Below are 27,435 nucleotides of genomic sequence, written 5' to 3'. Positions count from 1 at the left end.
AATAATAATAACTGTAAGAGGAATATTAGTCAACCTTCTTTACAATAAGGGACATTAGCTGGTTGTATGTATGTGTTGCTGCTGTGGGTTACAGTCTGCAGTTGTGTAGTTCTTGCACTAACCACTTGGAGGCACTTCAGCATTGTTAAAATTGTCACTTGTCTGTAGGAGATTGAGTACAGGACATTTCAGAGGTGAACATTTATTGCTACACTGGGAAAGATTTTAAGGTATCGTGATAAAACAGTAAAGTTTTTATCTGTGTGATGTGGTGTGTACTACACAGTTTACAGAGGATCCCTCATAAGATAGTTAATAAACCTTGTTTAACTAAGAAGGATTATTCCAGGTCTGTGTAAATGCATATAAAATGCATGTTAAAGGAGCAGAATTTTTCTTTGATCAGGTAGTCCCTTTTTATACAAGCAGCTTGTAATACTGAAAGTGTCTTGCATGATGTGGGGATGCCTCCTCAAGAATGGCAGGGAGCTCAGCATGGGGTCACCCTACTACTGCTGCTGCTTCTCTTATGTGTCAGATGTGATAGAAGAACTGGCATGTGCCCAAAAAGCGATTCTCTGTTTTCCTAGCAGAGAGAAGCAATCTGGCATGATAACACACATTGTAGACAGGGTGCCATTCTGTCTGCTGATGATACAGTGAACACTCAGTGCCACATTTCCAGCTAATTTATCACCCACCTTATGCTAAATTAGTGCTGTGGTATATTCTGTGTCCGTCCTACTATGTGACCTTATATGCTTTACATTGCGCGGGTATCCTATATGGAGTAGATGCTTTACCTTTCACACCTAAATTCACATTTGACTTGATGACTTATTGGACCTGTGATGCTGTGAGGTGCAAATGTTTGTAAAAATATATGTTAGCTGTACAGATGTTGGCTGTCAATTCTAATACCCCTGTCTTCTCTTACAGGATCAACAACTGAAGAAACTGGAAGACATTAATCAAAACCTTAAAGAAAAACTGAATTCTCTAGAGACTGAGCAAGAAACCATTCTTGGTGCTTTAGAGACTGAAGTCAACTCTGTCTGTCAGATCTTGTCTAGGAACTCCATGGAGAAATTTAAAGTAAACTCTCATTAACTATTGTTCTGTCTTCTGTTAGTCTAGCATTTGTACATAAAATGTCATGACACTGTCTCTGAGGGCCTGTTCACACGGGCACAGAGGAGGCGGATTATGGTGCGGAATCCACATCATAATCCGCCCCCCTCACAATGGTGGGCTATGGAGATCGCTAGCACTCGTTTTGCCGCTAGCGGAAAACAAAAGCGACATGACCTTTCTTGAGGCGGATTCCGCCTCAGGAAATCACTACAAGTAAATGGGAGGTGAAACCGTGTTGCGTTTTTTTGCCAAAAAATGTGGCCAAAAACCGCGACACGTTTTTTTACGGTCCATTCACTGCCCGGGAAGGAAAAGCCGCCTGGCGTTTTCTGAAGTGGATTTTACCAAAAAACCGCTCCAAAAAAGCGCCTCAAGGTCCAAAAACCGCTTCCTAATTAGGAAGCGGTTTTTTTTTCCAGACCAAAATACGCCACACGGTATTCACGTGTGAACTAAGCCTAACTCTGAGTTTTATGAGATTAGAAGGAAAGGCTCCCCAGAAACTGCTCCCCTCCAGTCTATAGTTAAAGTGTTTCCAATCCACTAGTCCTCTTTAATACTCCATAGGCTAGGTAGGAGATAAATTGAATCCAATATAGCAGTGCATGAAAATGGGCGCCTCCACTTCATTTACTTCAACTGCAGTGCTAGCGATAGCTGAGCGCCATGCTTCAGCTATTTCTGAAGCTCCTACTGAAGTGAATGGATCGGGAGTATGTATTCTGCATTCACATTGGGATAAAACATCCTCATTCACGGGATCAGTGGAGGTCATGGTATTTGGACTTCCCCCTCCCCGATCATCAATTTAAATAATTTTTGTAGCATAACCCCTTTGAATTTCATGTCATTTAACCTGCACTTTGAACACCGAAATAAAAATATATATTGATGACTTATCTTAAAGGGGTATTCCCACGTCGCATACTCACCAGTCTTCACTGTTGTAAAATCTTCTTTCTTCCTGGTTTCTTGCATCATTTGGTGAGCGGGGTTTCACATGCAACCTGTCGTTTAGCTCCGCTCCCAAATTAGCGTGTAGCTCCGCCCACCCATATTGGACTATGAAGTACAGGCAGCAGCAACTCCATTCTGTGTTACATACAGAGACTGCCTGTCTCTGCCATAATGAACACAATTGAATTAGCTAGCCTGATAACTGGGAGGACAGAAGAAATGAAAGCAGCTCCTCTCCCCTATCTGAGTGCAGGAAGCTAGGTCACGTGGTGTAGACACAGGAATAGCTAGAAACACAGGCTTGCTCCCGTGCACTTAGCCTGTCCTCCCTCCCCCCTGAGAGCAGCAGATACATCACTTGACTTTTGAGCAGATAAGTCAAGGGCTGTGTCAACAATGAATTGAATAAAGTAAGATAGTGGACAAACAAAGCAGTTTCGCTGAAGCAATGTATTTAGGAAAAGTCTTACATCCACAATAACAAGCAGTATAGATAGGATCCTTGTGATGGGACAACCCCTTTAAGTATAGGTCTTTAGTATGGGAGTCCTGGAAAACCTGTTTAAAGTATACCTAAACTTTCAACTAACTTTGTGTATATCAGTAGTACAGCATTATATTTAGCATCATTTCTGGCCTTTTATATGACTTGCAGATTATAATTAATTTGTCTCTGAGATGGGTGGAGACTACCAGCACTGATGTATTTCATATACTCCACGCTGAAAGTATAGGAGAGTCTGCTCATCTAACTCTCTCAGAAGCAGTAGCAGGATCATTATAAATAAGTACTGAACAGTACTGATAGGAATAAAGCATTTAGGATGAGATAGAAACTTACTATTTAGTGCCAGTAGCCTCATATCACCTACTCAGTTCCTGCACAGTCCTCCCCCTCCATTCTCCATAGGCTTCAATTTAATTTCAATTCAATTTCACCTCTGTGAGCTCCAGTGAGGAGGAGTGTGACAGTTTGGGGGTATGTTTGTGTAGAAATAGAGTTTTAGTTGCAATGGGTCTGTATGAAAATGGAGAAATGTGCTTTTGAGTGAATTATTGAAATATTGAAATTCCTGCTCATTGGTATCAGACTGGCTAAAGAAGTGTCCTTTATTTCAGCCTATGATCAGTGCTGCACACCTGAGGGATGACCCCCACTACTGGTTAGCAGAGACTAAGGTAAGACTATGTATGCGGAGTAGTCACCTCCTGTGCTCCCTCTATGATAGACCAGAATAGAAATCTGTGCATGCTGGCAGCACGAGGCCTCCGGAGCTGCACTGGAATGTCTCCTCCTTTTAATAAAGTCTCTGCGGGCCTCTGGATTTGATGGGGAAATGTCCCTGCTCTGAGTTGCATCTGCCTGGAGCAAGCAGCTGTGTGCAGGGTTGGCCACACAGACTGCAGCAGCTGGACCACATCACACAAATATCCAAGCTCCCCTCCCTCCTCCACTCTGGCTCTCACTCTCATTAATTTATTCTAATGATTTATCGGGCTGTACATGCCATTATTGTTCTTTACACAGGACATACTGTACACTCATATACTGCACTGTACACACATTTTCCCAAAGTTCGCAGTGTTTGTGCTGAGCTGCCGGTACATCTAACCACTAGCTGTACTGATCACTAGTTTGAGAACAGCTGCCAAACATCTACCTAATAGACAGACATCAGCCCCTGGACCTCAGCTGCCTCCTAATAAACAAAAGCCTCTGGTCCTCGGCCTCCTCCCAAAACATGAATGTAAGCTCTAGGCTTCAGCATTCTTCTAATATACAGATATCAGCCCCCAATCCCTCTTCTAGTTATGTACAGATCTGCCTCAGGCCTATGCCTCCTCCTAACAGATCTTTGTTAGCACCCAGATTCCTCTGCCTCCTCTAACACAGAGATCAGTCCCCTATACCCCAACGTGAGCTCTAGGCCTCATTTCTCTGATACACAGATATTAGCCCCCCCAAACCCCCTTCTATTTATGCACAGACCTTGGCCCCAAGCCTATGCCTCCTCTTAATAGACGTGTTAGCACCCAGACCCCTCTGCCTCCTCTAATACAGGCTTATTTCCAGCATAATACACAGACGACACAGCCCACAGATTTTCCTGCACTTTTTATATGCAGATATCAAGCATTGTACCAACCCCTCCTCTTAAAACACAGACATCCTCAATCTCCTAATGTCAAGATGTTGAGGATATATGGTGACTTTCTACCACCTCAGGGCAGACCGACCTATTCCTCCAGTTTTCTAATATGCAGACACAATATTGTATGAAGGAACGCTGTGCTCTTGGCAATCTTCTGTAGTTGCTGTGCCTGAATATTAGAAATAATTGCACTACTTGAGCTAAGTGGCCAGAGTCCAAGAATACAGATGTGTCTGTGCTGTGCAGGGGCCAAGGACACCTGCAGGAAAATCTTTCCCCTTTCCCCATTATAATGCTGGAACGTGGTCACCTGGCAGCAGCGCCGCTGTGCACTGGTCTCATGAGTCCCCCCAGAAATAAAGATTTTGCAGGGAAAAGGGAAAATGAAATGATTTGTGCAGAAGACGCTCCCTGCAGCTGCCAGTAATGTGGTGAGTTTCACCGCTGTATTGTGTCTGGCAAGGTCGTTTCTGGTTATGGAAAAATGATGTATGTGGCTGATGGTTCAGAAGGGCATACCACAGTAGGTAAAATGGCCAAGCAATTTGTGGATTGACTGGTTAGACATAGTTTAGGGCAGCAGGCAGTTACTTGCCAAAACTTTCATTTAAGAATGGAAACATTGGTGGTGTGGGTATGATTGTGCTGGTGGAGTCACTGTGTTCATGCATTTGTTATCTTGTACGGGTCCTGAGTGACCTATATTTTGCTCTGGAGCTGCACTTACTATCTGCTAGTGGAGTCACTGCATATCTCTATTACTCATGTGGAGTAACAGTCCATCTCTTATACCACCAGAATAGTGAGTGTAGCTCTGGAATTAATGATATACCCTCTACTGATTCTGAGTGAGTATAATATATGATCATTATAGGGTAAGTAATGTATGTACAAAATAGGAGTGCAGCTCTGGAGTATTATACAGGATGTAAGTCAGGAATAGTACAGGATAACTCATTTAAAGTGTCTCAGATTTACATATAGAATAATTCAGTATGTAACCTATATAATTGGTGATCAGAATTGGACTGGGCCTTTGACTTCTTGTATGAAGAGAAGCCATAAAGGGATTATTATTTTGGGTCTTTTTCTCAATAGACAAAACTTCATTGGCTGTGTGACGAGCTGAAAGAGCGAGAAGAGCAGGAAAGGAAGCTCCACGCTCAGCACCAACATTGTCGGGAGCAGCTGAAGGCACACAAAGTAAAGGAAAAAGCTGAGATAGAGGAGCAACGTCAACAGATCAGCAAGCTACAACAACAACTGGAAGAGGCTCACAGGGACAAGAAAGGTAGGGGGCATTCTTCAGGCTGCTGGTGGCTCCGTCTTAGGGGCGTGAATCTGACAGACATTATACAACCACCATCCTCTGCTCCCTGTCACATTGCTTGGGTCATGTGAGGTGCTTGGCCTGGAAGGTTGCAGTTGTCCACCACTGTATCCCTTCATAGTAATGCTGAGTGCTAGAGAGATGAACTGTTCTGCATCAGCAGATTTTCGGGAGTGTGATGTATGTGAAACATGTGGCTGCTGATAGACTCCAACCTCCAAATATTGCTTAGTGAGCACAATTTTTGCCCTTAGTAACATGTTTAATGAGTGGCTTTCAAGAAAATCATGAATCCTTTATATTTTACACTTATGGTAAAGAGAACAACTGAGAAAGCTTACAAATATAATCGGAAACAGACTGTCACGTTCATGTAATGTGTGGTGAAAAAAGCTGCAGATTACAATATATTTGTAATACTTAAGTGTTATTTACCTACAATTTAGCTTCATACCCTCCATTTTTGCATTATGTTACTGTTGCTGTCTATTGAAGGGATAGATAGATAGATAGATAGATAGATAGATAGATAGATAGATAGATAGATAGATAGATAGACTTCATGCCTGAGGCCACTGCTGATCTTTAGTGAATGACTAGGTGGCATCCTCAGTGATGTCACCACTACTTTTTAGTGAATGGATAGGTTACCTTCTCAGTGATGTCTTCTTCTTACAGGTAACAGGAATGTGAGTAGTGAAGATTAGACTGATCATGGACCATGTATTTTGTGGGCTCTGACCATTTAAGAGGATTTGGTCTTCTGTTGCATATTACCATTTACAGTGTGACAGAAAACTGAGTATGTTGTCATTGACGGCCTCTCTTTATGTGAGAGATCGGCAGCCGATGTCTGCTTTGCTGTTAAACTTGTCAGATCCTGTAATTATAAAGCATTATCCTACCAATACAGCAATGTGGCCTCATAGCACTCAATTTAATTTCTGCCTCCAGGGAGTTCTCGTAATGAAAAAGAATATTAGCCAAAAAAGAAAACATGCAAAAACAATAATGGGGATAATGAAGGAGTAAGATAAGTCTAATCTTGCAGAAATTAGCAAGGAATTGGAACTTGCATGGATCGATCCCCCTCACCCCTGCTACCTCCTCTGCCATGTGATATATGTTGCATTCTCACTGTGGAATTGTTTATTTGAGCACTTAGTGGATTATTTCTTGAGTTATTCAACTAAACCTGGTTCTACTGACCGACACCTTCATTTATCATCGTATTTTCACCTTATTTGTAATTGTGCTGACATTTGCTCATCCTTAGCCACCTGGTTTATGAATTGAATGCCAGATTTACAGTTAATTATGACACATTGCAGATTAACACACACAAAATAAAGATTGCACCAAGATAGAAAATTCGGATCGCTGCAAAACTTGGGATAAAGTTATTTCTTAGGCATATGTAAATGATTACAGATGTGGTTGGATTAGATATTGGGTCTTGCCACATGAGAGCATAAAAGTACCTCCACCCTTTAAAAAAGAGATTTTTGTGTACTCACCTGTAAAATCTTTTTCTCGTTGTTTCACTGGAGGACACAGTAAGGGTATAGACCTGACCACTAGGAGGCGGACACTAGGAAAATGAGAAAAGTTGGCTCCACCCACACAGGCTATACCCTCCCATTGACCGTGCACTCAGGCAGTTTTGTACCACAGCAGTAAGAGAGAGTCCAAAAACAGGAATATGGAACCAACCACTTAAATTCATAAAGAATTCCAACTAAAAAATCCTGTATAAATAAATACAACGGGTGGGACCTGAGTCCCCCAGTGAAACGAGAAAAGGATTTTACAGGTGAGTACACAAAAATCCCTTTTTCTCGCAATATTTCACTGGGGGACACAGTAACCATGGGACGTCCAACAGCAGTCCCCGAGGGAGGGAAAAAACTTAGACAACCTTGTGAGCCCTGGTCGCATGAGCCATCACACGGGAAGGCAAATCCCTGCCCTTTAACTGTAAGGCTCTCTACGACAGACCGAATCCACCTAGAGATAGATACCCTGGAAGAGACAGGCCCTTCCTAGAGTTTCCTGGAAATCACAAAAGAGCATCAAAGAACGGTTCCGTGAGAGCTAGTCAATCCAGCCGCCTGGACCCATCTCAGCGGTGTGTGGTGCCCACGAGGATGCTTAGGTTCTGGACAAAAAGACGGCAAGATGATGTCCTCATTGACAAGAAAAGGAGGACACCACCCTAGAAGCAAAGATGGAGGACAAAGAACAACCCTATTCCGTGAGAAATCAAGAAGGGAGACTGGCGCGGAAGCAGCCAGCTCAGAACCCTACAAGTAGAAATGGTTGCCACAAGAAAGTGAACTTGCTTTAGAGGCTCAAGGAGGAGCCTAAGGTACCTCAAGAATGAGGCAAAAAAAAAACAAGGAGCACAAAAGCCAGTAAGGAGGGACACCATGAGTCCTGCCCTAGAAGAACGGTCTTGCTTGAGTAAGGACAACCAGGGCCACCGGAAGAAAAGAAGCACAGATATCTGACTTTTCAGAAAAAAAACAGAGAGTCTGATCCAATCCAGACTGAGAAAAACCTGGATCCTGGGCAAAGAAAAAAAGACCACAGACTTCAGCTCCGCACCAGCGGACATAAGACTACCAAAAGTGATCCCACTTTAGCTGATTGTGGCTCCCTGACCTGGAACGTAGACTGCAATTAACAGTCTCAGTAAGACTCTCTCTCAACAGTCTCGTCAATAAAACTGGAAAATGTAAGGTGGAGTGGATTCTTTGAGAGAGCAAATCCTCTCGCCGAAAAGCAAGTCTGGGGTGTCTGCCAACAGAACTATGAGGACTGTGAAGTAGCCTAGATGAGGTCAGACTGGAGCTACCCCGATGGCAGGAATCCTCACTCTGAGTACCTGAAAACCTTAGAAGGAGGGAGAAAGGGAGGAACAGGAACAGAAGCTGAAACTCTCCACCAGGGAGTCCGAAGGCGTTGGCACAAATGCCTGAGGATTCTTGCGCCTGGCCGTATACAGGGACCTTGTGGTTAAAAAACTGGTAGTCTGAATTGCTGAGGGAGCAGTGACTGAAAATTCTTCCCACCTCAGCGAGCAGGAGACCTCCGGAAGCCACCAGGCGCTTGGTTCCGGACCATAGTTCCAGAACATTCTGGACTCCGAACCCTGCCTCCTCCAGAAAAGCTGGCGTTGGAAGTGACAACTGCCAGAGGATAGAAGACAAGCTTTCCACAGGAAACCCCCCCAGGAGGAGCATCATCCATGAAGCTTGAGACAAACTCGAGTACAGGAAAGTTGGGTGCCCCAGGCTGGGATGGCACCGGCCCCAACGTGCCAAGATTGCCAGCAAAAAGGACAGCTATTGGCACTGGGCAAGGTTGACGGCTACAAATAGGCGACCATCAAGCCACCCCCACCACTGTGACATACTGGATTGAAGAGGTCGAAACTGGCGTACAGCCGTTCTAATATACCGCCATAGACTATTAAGTCTGGCCAATTTGCCCAAGCCTGGGGGGAAATTGCCCAAACCAGCACAGGGGAACAAGAGTTCAGAGGATTCCAGCAGGCTGAACGGAGTTACCAAAAGAATATATATAGCCTGTCCACAAGGGCATTATAGCTGGTAGCTGGAGCATACATAAATATGACACAGCGGGGGCGCACGGACCCAGGCAGACGCTTCATGAACAAAATATGGCAGAAAAAAACAACCCCCAAGGGGGCACCTACCATAGCCACTGGAGGAAGACGATTCCCAACCACTGAGGACGAGCTGCAAAAGAAGAATTACTAGGCTGCACCAGAGCTGTGACTGCAACAGACAACAAACCTCAGACTAGGAAGAGACATAAAACAAGACCCTCCCTACAGGGTTACTGCACAAAGAGGCAGGAAAACACCGCCAGGCCCGCCCTCCGCCCCATGGGGCGGCCTCCCAGACTCAGGAAAGACCGGGGATGAGGCGGGGCCTAGTGAATCCTACACACCGACGAAGCTGCGGTCTCAAGTAGAAGCCGCGGTTCCCGGCGCCGGCCGCACGCCCTGGAGACACGGGAACCCAGAGTGACCTTGGCCTACCTGCCGGCAAAGCCGCGGCCTCAATTAGAAGCCGCTGCCGCCTGGAGCCCGTTGCTGGCTGCGTGGACCACGCTGTCTGCCAGCCAGCCGGTGCCCCAAAGCACCAGGAAGAAGGCAAGACAGGCCCCAGGGAGGAAGAAGGGGAAAAGAAGGGGAACATACTCGCCTATGTTCACCTGCTCATACTTACCAGTCCGAGGTCTTCAGGTGCCACAGACTCACCCCTTCGGTGATACCTCACACATAAATGTGGGGTCGCCGGAATATCCAGCCGCCGCTTCAGCAAAAGAGGGGGACTGGGTGACTGCGGGGCGCTCTATAATAGAGTGCTTGTGCCCACAGGGGTACGACTAGTGTTGCAAAACACTGACAACCCCCTGTCCCTGAAAGAAAAGAAAAAATAAAAACGTTGTAAGACAGAAAGACCTGACTCAGGTCGTGACTGCCTCCTACGACACTAGGTTAAAAACTGCCTGAGTGCATGGTCAGTGGGAGGGTATAGCTTGTGTGAGCCAACTTTTTTCATTCTCCTAGTGGTCAGGACTATACCCATGGTTACTGTGTCCCCTAGTGAAATATTGCGAAAAAGAAAATACTCTTAGAGGCTATTGTTGGGTAGTGTACATCTAGGTGAGAGATTGAGCTAATCGTGGAGGCATATCTAGCCAACAAAGACAGGTACAAAGTTTGACAGGGGGGACTCATTGGAATGAGAAAAGCAGAATGGTTGGTTTTACGAATTGGCCGCTATCTAGGAGTTCTGACCTAAGCGTTAGGAGATGTTTGGAGCAGTGAAGGTGTGTGGGCACGCACATACAGCAAACAGGCCCCAGACATCCCAGACCAATGGAGGGGATTGTTTCAATTCTCAGAAAGGCACAAATGGCTTTTACAGTTTTATTGTCCAATAGTGCTGTGGAATAGGTAGGCCAAACCACCGACTCCAGTATTTTTCTACAGATGACGACTCCTGCTTTAGAAATGGCTGGCAGCCATGGCCAGTCAGAAACCGTAAAGACCATCTAATTCATTAAAAGGCAATTGATTGAATTCCTTTGCAAGTAAATGTGTAACAAATTATTCTTCTTCATAATTATACAATATTAATCATTGTGCAATAAAATGTAAAAATAATCATTCATTTTATTTTCAAGTTGAAATCATTAAGTTTTTTTTTTTCCAACTCTGGCTCCAGATAAAATTGGCTTTGGCTCCACAACCCCATTGTCCACCTCCAACACAGGTGACACCTTCTTTATACACCCCTTCCCTCTGTTTAGCAGAAGGAAATTTATCAACATAGCAACCAATACATTTCCTACTATTGACAGCCAGCCACTGTCATCTTTGTTTGCAGTGGTGCCGTGAAGGAGAAACCTGGCCTGGCTTTCGCGACAAATCCAGATTCTCTGTGGACTCCAAGTGTCAGGTTTCAGTACCAGGTCTTGTGAGTGCTTCAATCCTACCTTTGTTGTGGAACAATACACTGCCCCAACTGACTGTCTGTCACCCTCTAGGGACACGAGGGACACTACCAGCTCAGCTATGTGCAGGACAACTTGCGGACACGTGTTGCCTCTCATGGTTTGGCTTTCATTTGGCATTTTTCACAGGATAATGCTCACCCACACAAGGGTTTTTGATGACTGTCTCCATCAGATTGCAACACTTTGTTGACCTATCTGGTTGCCAGATTTATCGCCAATCGAACATTTATGGAGCTTTGGCAGCCTGTGAGTGTTGCAGCATCTGTGGGAAAATGTGCTGCAGGATACCATACAGAACCTGCAGTATGTCTACATGCCAAATTGTGTATATTCTTCAGAGTCTCTGTTAAGCTGGGTGACTACCCAATGCTGTTTAATCTTGCCAACATGCAACTTTCAGAACAGGATTATAAATTACCTACAGAATTCAGGCTTTTTGTACTTTGTCCTTGTGAATGTCTTTTAAATTTCTGCATCTTTGTAGTCATGTCTCCTGCATTTCATTGTTTGCAAGATGACCTCACTTGTGCTCGGTGGGATATATAGAGGCTCAATGCTGATCTGTGAGCTTGATGTCAGCATTGACGGTGTTAAGCGTTTCACAAAGACTAAAGTGACGGGCTTGCTGGACAGTTTGTGGCCGCTGTGTTTTGGAGATGAATGCAACACCCCTCTTGTGTCGGCACTGCTGGTCCGAGCACTAATGCCCTACTTTTATTAAGAAGTCACATTCACAGTCTTTGGTTAGCTTTATTCAGTGTGAGAAAGTTCCTGACACTTCATAATAAGCAAATGTATGTTGACTATTATTGATGGAGATTCCAGTGGCCATTGTGTGACTGTGCTGTACAATAAGGGAACACATGTAGTGTTTATTACCAGCTGGCAACTGCTCTGCAGACCAGTACTATAGTCCATGTTTATAACCATTTGTGGCTATTCGCAAGGGATCAGTCAGGCCAAGATTAAAATAAAACTATTGATGTGAGAAGTGCAAGGAGAACCTCAACTTGTGGCAATGTGAGTGTGTGTCTTTGTGTGTTCTCCACATTCCACACTTACTGATCTGGTTGCTCCCAGTCTATCACATGTCCCTTTCAGCATGACTGCTGTCCACTGCAAATTTGTTGTTATTATAATGTGGGTTGCCCAGTACATACACCAGGGACTGGCCTTTATTGGCTTCTGCCTCATTCCATTCAAGAAGCATCACCCAAGCCAGAGATGGCTAGAAACAATATATAGATGACTATCCTGAGAAAAGATTTCCATGAAAAGCACTGACAGCTACATTATTCCACCCCAACCCTTCTCTGTGCTAAATCCTACAGTCGTGTGTGTGTGTGTGTGTGTGTGTGTGTGTCTCCACCCATTTGATACTAACAGCATAACAGTCTATATTATTCTGTACATCCAAAGAGTCCAGTTGTTTACCTGTCAGGATTAAGTGACACTTTTTTGGCACACAGAAAACAATTGACACGTTGGTAAATAAAATTGTATTTCACTTCCCATATTAGATTTGTGTATGAGTGAGAATTGTTCTCCAGACTCCTGTAGTGTCAAGGGTTATAATAAAATCTGGTGGCCTAAAATTAGACCTAGCTTATCCTTATGCCTTAAATGTCTATCTCCAGTCACCAAATGATGGGATAAATTAACCGAAATCTTCCATCCATGGCCAGACCCCAGAATTTGCACTGCCTGTGACCTAAAATTGTCAAATAAATGAATGCACCAAATTGTGTGTATTTCTGGCTCCAAATCGTACACCTCTGCACAATGTGCTGAAGGGGCCAGTTACCACATTTTATGACCATCACAAGTGGTGCTGGACATAAGTGGCAATGATTTATTTCTGTATATGGGCACCCCATCCATCAGGTCATACACCACTCTTGCCTTTGCCATCACCTGACAACACAGTGGCATTTCCCAAGACATGTTGTAGGGTCTTTAATTCACTACTTTGATCTTCTCTAACAGAAGGGACATGGCCTGTGTACACGGATCGTCTTTACTCCTGCTGCACTCTGCATGGTAGAACCCTAAAGAGCAGGATTTGATAAAGAGGGGCTGTGTATATACTTTGGGACTTCACACATTAGCTTTCTTACACCATCAGATTGTTAAACCTGCAGGATGAGGTTGGCAGTTCTATCGTTTCAATAGGTGCAAGGTTCTGCGGGTATATAGAATCCAATGATATGAAATCCTAGCCCTGGGGCGTCTTGAAATCTGTTCATGACAAACTACAATTTGCCGTCTCTCCACTTCCCAGCTGGTTACATTGGAAATTCTTAAACTCATTAACAATGTTCGTTCTCAATGTTTCTCCCTCGCTACACCCTCCTGTTCTGTTTTCCACTGCAATAATGAGGAGTTTTTTTGGACACAGCTGCTGGGGTGTTTAGATTTTGGAAGGGCATGGCCTAGAAGACCTCAATGCCAGGGCATGTCTGTCTTGCATTAAACATTGTAAGTACATCTGATCCCTGTAATCTTGGAGGGCTGTCAAACTGAACCCATTGAGTGCCTGGAAAGGCCTGCTGCACACGGCTAGAGCTTATCGCCAGGGTTTCTGGTGAGGAAGAAGTTAATGGCGTCCTGAGCTGCGGTTTCTTAAATGACTCAGTGAACCGAATTCCCCAGCAGTGTCCCACGTTTGAAGGCTGGGGACGGGACGTGCTCAGAGTTCAGTTTGTAAACCTAAGGGGGAGATGATGTGTGTTTTTTATTTTATTTTTTTTGTTTTGTTTTTTTCTCCTCTCTTTAACAAAAAAAAAATCTCTTCTTGTGTCTGGCCTGACATTCCCTGTGTGTCCTCCAGTGATCCCTGCCACTGAAACTGGTGCATGACCTGTAAAGATTCCCTGGATTCTGTAGCGATCAGTCCTGAAAAGGTGTGTGTGTTTGGGGGGAAAGGGGGTAGGATGACAGACAGTATGTCATAGTATATGATTATTAAATACTGGAATGTTGTCCAGACCTTAGTGACCTGGGTACAGTATGCATCATGTAAAAGCAGTGCCCCAAGCTATGTGACCATATTATACATAAACAATGGTATGAATTATCAACCTGGAAGCCCCCAGCTCTAGTGGAAGAACGACCCCCGTGGCCAAGGACCAGCATAGCAGTTAAAACCACATGATGTCAGGGGAAGTTACCTAAAAATAATTCCTACTATTAGTGTTGTACCTGTTTTTCTTTCGCACATAATTTGCAGAAATATTCATAAAAGTGAATTGGGTTCTTATAATGTCTGAAATTAACATCTGGCTTGGGGCTCGCGCCTGTAATTCAGGCTTTATGCTTTGGAGGGTGCCAGGTTTTGTTGTCATTTGCAGGGAGTCGGTGGCTTTAAGTGATGTAACTGAACTCCTGAATGCCAGCAGAGTCTCTGCAGCAATAGTATCCTCTTCTTCCCTCACCGTCACTTGGCTCGGCTTTCGGGTTGTCCTCTGGCTGCTCTTGTTGTTGGAATAACTGGTTGCTTTCTTTTTGAGAGACTTTTCTTTTACTTTTTTTTTTATTAGTTTCTTGGACGTTGATGCTCCTGACCTCACCTCACCCTTCATAGAATCTCGGTCTTCTCCTTGGTAACAAAAAGGTTGTTGGTTGTCAGGTCACAGGTAACTAAGAAACCTGGACAAATGCTGAACATAGTGCCCAAAAATAATGTTCCAGTGTTCAGGGCTGGAAGAGACAGTTGAATTCCTTTCACTTCTGAAGGTATGGTAACACAGTGGGGACTGTTACATGCTTAGATGCAAAATGGTATTTATTATATGGTATGTATAGTTTGCACTATAACAAAGAAAACTAACATTGTTTATCACATAATCCCATAAACATTCTTGAGAACAGATACAGAACTGAATTTAACCGTAAAATGCAAAGTTCATTATAAGGTTTAGTTGACACGGCAGAAAATGAACATTCAATTCCTCTTCATTTTCCACTGCCGGCTTTTTCATGTGGCTAGCCATGACGGGATGCCGCAGCATCCCGCTCCTGATTAGGCTCGGATGAATAGGCCGGTGTTCATGCACACGGAAGAAAATGGTGAGGAATTTGGTGTGGAATTTTCCATGCTGAAAAAAAAAAGCCTCCCATTGATTTCAATGGGTTCTGCTAGCTTTTTTTCCATTGAAGCTAGCAGAACCTATTGAAATCAATGGGAGGCTTTTTTTTTTTTCTGCGTGGAAAATTCCACACCAAATTCCTCACCATTTTCCTCTGTGTGAATAGACCCTAATCAGGAGGGAGTCTTGAGCCACAGAAACCGCAGCAAGATCGAGCAGCACTCTTAAATTTTTGTGCGCTCTGCTCGATCTCTGCCTCTCATTGAAAACAGTGGGAGGTGGTTCGGGAGGAATCTGCTCGGGATTCGGGGGTGGAATCTGCACCCAAATAAACAAACAGCTGAAAGCTGTCAGTGTAGGCCGCGGTTCCGGTGACCGCGGCTCCAGTGACCACGGCCTACACTGACTGCAGAGTGTGACCTCTACCCCGAAGCAGGCGTGATGACGTAAGTCATTAGTGCCCACAGTCAAAAGGAGGCGCACGCGTGGCGGCTCTTCATGGGTATGTATACTGAAGAACATACTGTGGGGGGGCTACTATGGAGCGTATAATACTGTATGGGGACCTACTGTGGAGCATAAAATACTGTGGGGGGGGACTCCTGTGGAGCATATAATACTCTGTGGTGGGCCTACTGTGGCGCATATAATGTCTGGGGGCCACTGTAGAGCATATAATACTGTAGGGTGGGCCTGCTGTGGAGCATATAATACTTTCTGGGGGCCACTGTGGAGCATATAATACTGTAGGGTGGGCCTGCTGTGGAGCATATAATACTGTCTGGGGGCCACTGTGGAGCATATAATACTTTCTGGGGGCCACTGTGGAGCATATAATACTGTAGGGTGGGCCTGCTGTGCAACATATAATACTGTCTGGGGGCCACTGTGGAGCATATAATACTGTAGGGTGGGCCTGCTGTGGAGCATATAATACTGTGTGGGGGCCACTGTGGAGCATATAATACTGTAGGGTGGGCCTGCTGTGGAGCATATAATACTGTAGGGTGGGCCTGCTGTGGAGCATATAATACTGTCTGGGGGCCACTGTGGAGCATATAATACTTTCTGGGGGCCACTGTGGAGCATATAATACTGTAGGGTGGGCCTGCTGTGCAACATATAATACTGTCTGGGGGCCACTGTGGAGCATATAATACTGTCTGGGGGCTACTGTGGAGCATATAATACTGTAGGGTGGGCCTGCTGTGCAACATATAATACTGTCTGGGGGCCACTGTGGAGCATATAATACTGTCTGGGGGCCACTGTGGAGCATATAATACTGTAGGGTGGGCCTGCTGTGGAGCATATAATACTGTGTGGGGGCCACTGTGGAGCATATAATACTGTAGGGTGGGCCTGCTGTGCAACATATAATACTGTCTGGGGGCCACTGTGGAGCATATAATACTGTAGGGTGGGCCTGCTGTGGAGCATATAATACTGTGTGGGGGCCACTGTGGAGCATATAATACTGTCTGGGGGCCACTGTGGAGCATATAATACTGTCTGGGGGCCACTGTGGAGCATATAATACTGTCTGGGGGCCACTGTGGAGCATATAATACTGTAGGGTGGGCCTGCTGTGGAGCATATAATACTGTGTGGGGGCCACTGTGGAGCATATAATACTTCCTGGGGGCCACTGTGGAGCATATAATACTGTAGGGTGGGCCTGCTGTGCAACATATAATACTGTCTGGGGGCCACTGTGGAGCAAATAATACTGTCTGGGGGCCGCTGTGGAGCATATAATACTGTCTGGAGGCCACTGTGGAACATATAATACTGTCTGGGGGCCACTGTGGAGCATATAATACTGTCTGCGGTTCCCTCACTATTTGTATCACACAGTATCTGTTTTATAGCCGACATGATATTAGTACAGGCTGTAATAACACTGCATGGTCACTATAAAACAGATCCTGTGCGATGGAAGTAGAGAACATTAATTGTTCAAAAGTACTAAATGCAGAGACCTTTACCTTTCAGTACAAAGTTGTTTACATTATTGAAAGCTTTGTAAAGCCCCATTCACACGACTGTAATTTGTGGATCCGTAGCTGTCCGCAATTGTGGATTGGCACAGTATTAAGTTTAAATTGCCGTGTTGGCACTTCACGATAACTTAATGGGTTTTGGGTTGCAGTTTGAGCACTCGGTCTCTAAAAGCTTCGCCATCACTGCCATAGACTATAATGGGTTCGGCTGGGTTTCCGTCCGACAAGGAATTTTTCAAGCAGAAAGGGGAACGGAAACCCCGAACGGAGTTCTAGCGCTGCTGTGATCCCAGCCTAAGCCTAACCAGTGAGTGAATGCTGCAGAAGAAAGCCGAGGACTGGAAAGTAAAGAAGAATTTCAGAAAATTTCTGCTGTGTGAATAGGTCCTAAGGCAGACAAAATCTGGTTTTGCTCTTCCAGAATCTGCTTCCAAAACTGCCTCTTATTTATTTCTCTTTCCTGTATAGCGCCAATATATTGTGCAGCACTTTACAGTCATTGTCCCACATGGGGCTCACAATCTAAATTCAATATCCATATGTCTTTGTAGGTGGGACGAAATATGCAGATGTTTTTAGTTGGATTTGTACCCAAGACTCCAGTGCTCAAAGGCAGTAGTGCTAACAATTGAGCCACCATGTTAACTTTACTGGTAGAATCCAAGCAGAATCCATCTAAGGAATAAGCAGAATAGTAACCTTCACTTTGCTGGTCTCCTAATTTTAATTATCTTGTACCCTTTTAGTGAAGGCTTCTTACCTGCTGGTCATCATATACCTTGCAGCTCATTGTTGAATCTATTAAAGAGCCTGAGAGCAGAAGATAAATGAATATAGAAAGGGCATTCCTTTAGGCTGCAGGTAGTTCTTCCTGTCTGTACTGCTCATCCCCCCATCTTCTTTTTGTGAACATGAAGGAGTTAATGCTGTAAAGTTGTGCTTAGATGGTGGCGTACATTGTAATTAACATGTTGGCAGATATATATGGAGCTGATGTCAATGATTTATATACCCAGTATTTCTGTTCCTCAAGGTCTGTCTTTATTTGGTGTATATCACAGGGTGGGGGTGAGGTGTGCGCCGGCTCAGGGAGGATGCACAATCTGCACTACCTGTCACTTTTGATATGTGAGGATCATTTTCTGCATTTTTTCTGCACGGCCAGGCGTTCCGATCGCAGTATAGATAATGCAATAAGGGGACCAGTGGTTTGTGAACAATAAAGCACAGGGGACACCTCGGCTAATCAATCACCTGCACTTTATGGCCGAGTGAATCTTGGCCAGGGAATGAGGTAGCGGAATTTCGGTGTGTCTGCTAGTGCTGTAACAAACAACCCTTCAGGTAAAATGGATGTGTAATCTCATCCCTGCAGATGTGTTCGGGAGATCTGCTGCTTTCTGCTGATTACTGTGCAATAGATGGAGCTGAAGAACCATTTCTAGGATAAATGCTCGATTTCCAGTCCACGTGTCAGGAACCTCACAGGTCTAGTGCTTGAAATGTGGTCATAAGCTGTTGTATCCTGTAGCAACAAGCTAAACTGGCATGAAAAGATCTTCAGTTACTGTGAGAGGGGCCTGGTTGGTGATCACAGGGCGGGGTAGATTGACACTTGGGTACCGTAGTGGGCACAGCAGACTTCAGAGGCTCCATCGAGTGGTTTCTGGCTCTCATAAAGGATGAAGATGCAATGTAACTGATACTGTGAGGTAGAAGCTTATCAGTATTGAGGCTTCCACTGAATGTGTTGCTAAAAAGGGGCAAACTGGCAGACCCATGTAAAGCTGGAGCTAGTCATGAGTATCAAGCTGTGGAAAAGGCTAGGACAGGGGTCATCCTTGTATTTCCAGGGCTAAAGTCCCGACCCATTATAAAATACTTCTCATTATAAACGTTGTTTAAAACAGTATCTCCAGTAGACTTGGCCTTTTCTACAATAATCTCCTCATTCGGCAATTGCTGTCAGATACGAGAACATCTTTGTTCTAGAAGACCATGTTCACCTTTATTTTAACGTGTACCTAAACTTTTGAGCACCTTTTGATTTTCCAGCAATGGCGTCATATGAAAGATGAAACTCTCAGTTTTCATATGACACACAGATCACAGTTCTTCCTGTGTTATTTCCCGAGATAGCTCCAATTGAAAACACAGTTAGGATTGGGAGCAACTACAGCTGAATATAAACATGCCAATCCTGACTCTGTTTTGTGCTGATGGTTTATTTGATAATAATACAAGTAAATCTGTGGTCTTGGAGTCTTATAAAAGCTTAGAATCTCACTAGTGTGGAGCCAGTAGTATTTGATCGAATACCTCGCCGCCATATGAATGGGTGTAAGTGGCCGAACACCAAGGGGTTAAACGCATTGAATATTCGATGTGCTTAACACATTGGTGTTTGGCCACTTACACGCATTCCTCTGGCGGTGAGGTATTCGATCGAATACTACTGGCTCAACATGAAATCTCACCTTTCTTAGAACATTAAAGGCACTTTATTTTATAATGCCCAAAATATAACAGAAGTGATGCCATTCCACCAGCCTTAGTGTCTCTGCATTATACAAGAGCTTCATCCATACGTCAGTGAGAAGTGGTATATAGATTACTTATGGCAATAAAGAAATGGACAACAATACAGGATTTTATTAATGAGATTCAACTCCCGTCTGTAAAGTATATTGCAACATTTATTAAAGGGAGTCTATCATTAGATTTAGGCAAATTTCCATACAAATATATTGCAATAGCCTTTAGATAGTCTATTCTATCCTGACCTTTCTTTATCTTTTCTCCGACACTATTTTTGGAATATATACTTTATTCTTATATGCTAATTCTGAGCATGGAGCACAGGGGGCGTGCGCGGGATTTGCATGCGCTGCAGTGAGAAGTGCTAATGCAGTGAAGAATAAGGAGAAGAGGATATCTTCGCATGAAGGGGTGTGCTGCAGCAAGAAGAGGTGGACTACTGGAGATGACGGTGCTCGGAGCCACGGGGTAACTCGTATAACAAAAACTGCATCAGAGAAAAGCTAAAGAAAGATAGGGATAGAATAGACTTGCTATTGCAACATATCAATAGGAAAATTTGCCTAAATATAATGATAGACTCCCTTTAAAGGCTTACCCAGTTTGTGCCATTGGTGGTCTATCCTTAGACAGTCCGGCTCCCTCTATTGTTTACATATGGAAGATGCACTGCTCATTTGCCATACAAACTGTAGTGGCACATATAGGTACTGCAGCATTGCCCTATAGACATAGTGGAAGTAAGCTGTGACATTCTCCATTAGTAGTGGATGCAGTGATAGCTGTTCTTTTATATTGTAATGCTTATAGAGGGGTTATATTCTTCTATTGTTATACTATCTGTTTTATCTGTGATGTAATGAGATGGCTGCTCTGAAGAATCTTCTTATAGAACTGGTAAATATCAGTTAATTATTGTGTTTCTTGGCCAAAGTGAAAATTGCAGGCTATTGCAGGTTTTTTTTTTTTCTGTAAATCCAGATAGTGACATGGAAAATTATAAATATGTTTCAAAATTCTTAAATATGTTGAACATAAAAACCTGGTTTAAAAGTAGGTAATTTTCTGATGACATATTCTCTTTTGTGTTGGTGCCTTGTAGATCTAGAGATGTAGATTATATGTACTTTGTGTTGTGGTAATCTTCTATTCTGGCTACCAGTCTAGTGGCCTTAAGATGAACTACCTTCAGCTTTGGCAAACACATTTGTCAGCTCTTTGAGGCCCTGCAGCCGCTGTAAGACCCTCTGCTGGCTCCTGATTTAGGACCATAATAAGTCTCTTTACAGCATTCATTTTGGAGTCAAGGGTCACACTCATGCTGATAGAAATGAGATGCCCAAAAATGAAAGACCTAGACTTCATGTGGCCCTTCTACTTTTGCTGCAGTGACTAGCATTCAGTGTGGGACATATAAATCTCCTCATTGACACCCAAACCGCATGGCTCCGTGTTATTAGTATTACAGAGATCTGCACTTCAGAATTCAATTACGATGCTTTCAGGACAAGAACCACAAATGGCTTTAGGTTTGCACAAGTGCATCCGCCCGGACCACCCAGCATGCTGTCCACGATTCAGTGAACACCCCGTAAATTAAAACGCAACTCCAGTTTTAGCAATTCCCAGTTAAATGTAAAGTTAAGTAAATTACTGTATTGTTTTTTTTTCTCCTCGTCCACTGTTGTATCACGTGTCCTACTCCAATTGCTTCCAGAGCTGCATTTGCACTTTTCTGTTGTTCTGGAAACACTGTTCATTTCAGCCATGCTCTGAGCATTTATGTGACCTGTGTCATGGCATGAAGCAGAACTGTGAATGCAGCTCTAGATATAACTGGACTATATAGTAGATAATTTAACATCTAAAGGGGTGTTCATACTGATGACCTATCTGAGGAGCCTCAATACTCTATCACTACACAGATCAGCTGTTCCTGGCGAGCTGTAGGTGTCGGATCCTGTAGCAGTTAATTGAGCGCATACAGGCTACTCCTGCTCAACACCTTCACCCCATACAGATCACTTATCCTGTGGCTAGCTCATCAGTATGAAGACCCCTTTAATGTCAATACCATTTTTCTTTTTCAATCAGAAATGCTGTTTCAGCATCTGTTTTTATGGTGACTTCAGGACTGACTGTCATCTGGCCTAGCATTAGTTGGTGACGGAGATGACTTATCACACTTGGTGCCAGAATTTGGTTTCAGGTCTGTCATTATCTTTAATTCCGGTTATAGTTTTCAGATTGCCTTCAGATCCATGTGCTGCCCTCTGCAGGTTTAAATGTCTTGTGCTATATTGTTGAGGAATAGGTTTCCTTTTCCCTTCGGTGCAGAGTATATACATTTCCCCCATACATTCTACCAGAGTGTAGCACAGCATACAGCTCTAACACTGACTGGAGTACAAATCAGGGCAATGTCAGAAAATTATGTAGTTCCAAAAAATTAAATCTAATGTAGAGTAAAGATCATGTTCAAGATCATGACAACTCATGTTCTGCTCTTAATACATGAGTCGGTCATGTAGGTGGCAGACTTGTGACACCCAGAAGCAACTATAGTGTCCGTACAAACAAGGCAGGATCCATCTCTGAACAGTCATATAACTCTGAGTCAAAGATCAGGCCTTGTGTTTGCTTACTGGGCTCATAATCCCCTTTCTGATGAGTCAGTCGTGCTGGCACAGAACTGTACCAGCCGACATCAAACATTGCAAGTTCCAATTGGGTTACTTGGCATCATGTGTGACCATGCAAGACATGGAATGTGTCCCGTGGCTCCTGCTACAACTGGCAGCGCTTCTGTTCACTCTGCACAATCTTATGTATGTGATTATTATTTCTTTTTATCTTGCCTTCCAAACCATACAAAGCCTTTGATCAAGTCAAATAAGGAAAAAAGTTTTGTTTTCTCATCGATTTCTGCCCAACTGTGTGGTCATGGAAGCTGCAGGCTTTGGCAGTGATTCTTTAGCTGCTGCCTGTGACCCTCTACTGAATAGAGTTAAAGAGTTGAGAATAGTGAAGCTCCTGGTGACCGGAGAATAGATCCCCTCATAATGAAGAGGTTGGGGTACAGATGTTCTCTAACCCCTAGGAGGAGAAAAGCAAATAAACTTCCCTGGATAATATGAGCACATGGGTCTCACACATTAAAGGGATTCTATCACTAGATTACCCTTTTTAAACTAAATACACGTAGGAATAGCATTAAGAAAGGCTATTCTTCTCTTACCTTTATTATTCTGATCTGCACTGTCGTTCCTTAGAAATATCTTCTTCCTTATGTAAATGAGTTTTCTCGCAGCACTGGGGGCGTCCCCAGTGCTGCTTGAGAACTCTCCATCTATGGCCTGCTGTCTTCTCCGTCTCCAGCCTCTTCTCTCGCACTCCTCTTCCATCACCTGTCCAACTGAATACTCCACTACCTCACAAACCGACCACAGTATGTGAGAGCCAGGGACTGTGTGTCGGAGACTGTGTTCTGTTGTACGGGGGCACCACAAAGTACAGTTCTTGCCCCTTTCCTCTTCACACTGTACACTGCTGACTTTACGCATGACTCATCTAGCTGCTACTTACAGAAGTACTCTGATGACTCTGCAATAGTAAGCCTCATCACTGATGGTGACGACAGGAAGTACAGAGTCTTAAAGCGGGATTTTGTAGAATGGTGCCAGCGGAACCACATCAGGATTAATGCTGGGAAGACCAAGGAGATGGTGGTGGACTTTAGTAAGGAGAGAAGTACTCCGATCCTGTTGACTATAGTATGAGTACTTGTGTGTGCTCCTCAATAATAAGCTGGACTGGGCTGATCACCTGGAGGCGCTGCACAGAAAGGGCCACAGCAGACTCTACCTGCTCAGGAGGCTGAGGGCCTTCGGAGTCCAGGGGCCACTTCTTAGGGCCTTTTTCAACTCTGTGGTAGCTTCAGCCATCTTTTTCAGTGTGGTCTGCTGGGGGAGCAGTATATCAACCAGGGACAGAAATAGATTTGACAGGCTGATCAGAAGGGCCAGCTCTGTCCTGGGGAGCCCCTTGGACCCAGTACAGGTGGTGGGAGACAGAAGGATACTGTCCGTGGTGACCTCCATGTGGGAGAATAAATCCCACCCCATGTATGAGACCTTGATGGCACTTGGCAGCACTGTCAGTGACTGACTGCTTCACCCCAAGTGTGAGAAGGAGCGCTATCGGAGGTTCTTCCTCCCAACTGCGGTCAGGCTACATAATCTACATCAGACCAAGCAAAGAGAGCTAAATGATCCTGAAGTCTTCTTTCTTTTTTTTTTTTTTCCCCTTAGCTGCTATTGATTCCTAGTATTTTTCTCAGCCTATGTATGTCTCCTTTTGTAATATATTACTGTTTATTATCTTGTATCTATATTATCATGCTGCTGTAACACACTGAAATTTCCACACGGGGGGATTATTAAAGTATTATGTTATCTTCAAAAAGTGCTTACTGTGCATGCCCATCAGCCATTTTTCCTGTGGTGGAACGGGAGAGGCCACAGGAAAATGGCCGACTGACATGCGCAGTCAACGCTTTCTGAAGAAAAGAGGGGCACGAGCGAAGAGGTGGGAGGCAGAGAAGAAGAAAGAGGCCATCTTTGGAGAGTTTCCAAGCAGCACTGGGGACGCCCCCAGTTCTGCGAGAAAACTCTTTTGCATAACAAAGAACAAAGAAAAGATATTTCTAGGGAACAGCAGCGCGGATCAGAATAATAAAGGTAAGAGAAGAATAGCCTTACTTAAAGGGGTTGGCCACTTTTAGACCAATATTGAGAAACAAATCTTATTGTTTGTACAATAAAAGGATATACAGTTTTCCAATGTACTTTCTGTATCAATTCCTCTCGATTTTCTAGATCTCTGCTTGTTGTCATTCATTCTGTTACTTCTAGAGGATATAAGTCTGACCATGGTCATGTGATTTACGGTCCATGGTCATGTGATGAGTACACAGTACTCATCACATGACCATGAACCGTAAATCACATGACCATGGTTAGACTTTTATCAACTAGAAGTAACAGAATGAAGGACAGCGAGCAGAGATCTAGAAAACCATGAGGAATTGATACAGAAAGTATATTGGGAAATTGTACAACTTTTTATTTTACAAACAATAACATTGGTCTCTAAATATTGGTCTGAAAGTGGACAAGGCCTTTAAGGCTATTCCTAACTGTATTTAGTTTAAAAAGTATATTCTTGTGATAGAATCCCATTACAACTGTCCTTGTTAGTCGTAGCCAGTCACACCTTTCATATTTGAAACTGCTCGGTCAAACTGAAAGCTGTGCGGTGATTGGAGAGGGTTTTTTTATGTAAATTGCCTCAGTAGTGTTTGAAGAAGTCAGTTTTTATGCATATGTTAATTAAGCTCCAGAGTGCACAGGAAGTTGTCAGCCAGCTTTCCTCTCCCTGCTGTGTGCTGTATGTGAGAGCAGGGAGGAGTGAGCAGCAGCCTGTGCTATATATACAGAAGACAGTGCATGAAGAGACTTCCAGTGTACAAAGGTTTATTAGCATATGAATAAAAACAGACTTATTCAAAATCTACTAAGGCAATTTACATACAAATGGTAGGTGTGTACCTCCCATCCCACGATTGGGCCTACCCTCCGGGTGTGCCGGTCTCTCTTTCGTAAGGACTGCCTCTCCCCTTCTCCATCCCCCCTTCTTCCTATCCTGGGATCCCCATCCTTTCCGGCGGGGCTCTTTCCGGGTCCGTTTCGCTGATGGTTGAAAGCCGGTTTACAGAGGACCCTCCATTTCCAGGCTAATGGACAGTGGCGTTCCCTTGGCGACATGTAGTCGGACATGGCTCTCCCTGCTCTGGGGCCCTGGAGAGGTCTGCAGCTCACTCACTTCTTCTCCTCCTTTTCAGACCCTATCTCCTTTGATAGACCCCTCACGGGTTTTGAGAAGGCCTGTGTTGGCACTGGCCTTCAGCGTCACTCCTTATCAGAGTTTTACGCCTTATTGGTCTCACCTTCTCCGGACTACAGACCCTCTTTCCTCTCCAAGTGGGAGGCTGATCTTAACCTCTCCTTTTCGGATGCGGACTGCACTAGGATATTGGAGCTTGCCATAAGAGCTCGATGGCCTGTAAATACCAAGAGGCGGGCTATAAGATCCTTACCAGGTGGTATCATGTCTCTTCCCTTTTGCACAAGTTTTTTCCGTCCGCCTCCCCCCTGTGTTGGAGGTGGGGTTCGGAGGAGGGGACACTTCTTCATGTTTTTTGGAGCTGCCCGGCCTTGCAAGAATTTTGGGATGGTGTCCATCGCTTGACGTCCCAGATTTTTCAGACTGCTCTGTCTAATACCCCGGCCCGTTTCCTCCTTCACCTTTCTGGGTCCCCCCGCAAGGCCTACCGAAAATCTGTGATCCGGCATTTGATTAATGCAGCTAGGGCTTGCATCCCGACTTTATGGAAGTCCCCTAACCCCCCGTCTCTTCGCCATTGGCTTCGCAAAGTGGAGGACATCCAATCTATGGAGGACTTCATGGATTTTCTGAAGGCTTGGATCCTCTGGATCCTTTTCCAGGGGTCCGGTCAGTACAGAGAGATAATGGGCTAGGTGCGAGGTTTGGGTTGAGGACGTGCCCCGGGGCTCCCCCACCCCCACTCCCCCCTTCCTTCTGACTGCTCCCTATTTCTCTCCCCCCCCCCCCCCCCCTTCCCTCTTTGGTCTACTCCTCTCCCTCTTCCCTGGCCTCCTCTTCCTCGCTTCCCTTTGTCCCTCTTCCGTCCCCCTTCACTTTCCTTCTTGACATATTGTTGACTGCTCCTCCCCCGAATTGTTGGTTTGGGAGAGGTCCGGTCTCTGAATTTGTCTGGTGGACCTTATTGCAATTAGGTCCTCCTTGTTTCGTTGTTTGTTTGTTTATTGGATAACTTTTATTTTTCCTTCTGTCTCATCTTGTTTTCATAAATAAAGAATTTATAAAAAAAAACAAATGGTAGGTGTGGAATAGCCTTTCTAAAGGCTGTGCAAGGATGTGATTAGTTAAAAATGACTTTTTCCAAGGATAGAGCCCCTTTAAATATTACACCCAGCTTTTCTAGACTTCTGTATGAGGGATGTGCTGCAAGAATAGGCACTTTTGCTATTTTAATCTTTTTATACTGGCCATGGTCGCTAGCACTGAACTTTCCCAGAAACAGAACGAAACATTTGTAATTGTCTGCACCCTCCTGGTTCAGCAGTGGGACCGCTTGCTTTGTTGTGCTGCTGACAATGGACTGTGGTTGTTAGGCAGTTTATATCCCTAGTAACCACAATTAGACAGGACTGTACATAGAGCTGGATTGTGCTATACTGCCTATGGAGAAGTCACATTGTACTAGTCCATATCTCAATGGCTTCCCAACTTCTTTAATGCTGTGATGAACAACGATCAATGTTCTTCTATATGAGACACTACTTACAGTCGTCCTGGGCTAAGCCTCATTGTAATAGGTGGATATGTCATGGAAATCGGGACTCTGCACACCAGTCATTTCTATTGTTTGTTTTTCGGCCTAGACTTCTCTTGCTCTGTCACTTGTTAGTCTTTTGCCATGTGAATGAGTGTTATTCTAGCAGTAGCTTCTCTCACCTGCCAAGTTTTGCTGCAGTCAGCACGCCGGGCCCTGCCTGCTCTTTTGATTTGGT

General features: G+C 44.4%; 1 protein-coding gene across 1 annotated transcript in view; it reads left to right on the top strand.

Moving 5' to 3' along the window:
• Window positions 1–27,435, top strand: part of CEP128 (centrosomal protein 128) — a 115,843-nt gene that overhangs the window by 47,401 nt on the left and 41,007 nt on the right. The window contains exons 17-19 of the mRNA XM_075282357.1: window positions 940–1,095; window positions 3,211–3,270; window positions 5,343–5,535. Of these exons, the coding sequence (XP_075138458.1) occupies window positions 940–1,095; window positions 3,211–3,270; window positions 5,343–5,535 (409 nt within the window). The remainder of the gene's footprint in view (window positions 1–939; window positions 1,096–3,210; window positions 3,271–5,342; window positions 5,536–27,435) is intronic.

Source organism: Leptodactylus fuscus, chromosome 7, assembly GCF_031893055.1.
Source record: "Leptodactylus fuscus isolate aLepFus1 chromosome 7, aLepFus1.hap2, whole genome shotgun sequence".
NCBI lineage: Eukaryota > Metazoa > Chordata > Amphibia > Anura > Leptodactylidae > Leptodactylus > Leptodactylus fuscus.
The sequence above is the reverse complement of the archived record's forward strand: the minus strand, read 5'-3'. Positions and strand labels throughout refer to the sequence as shown.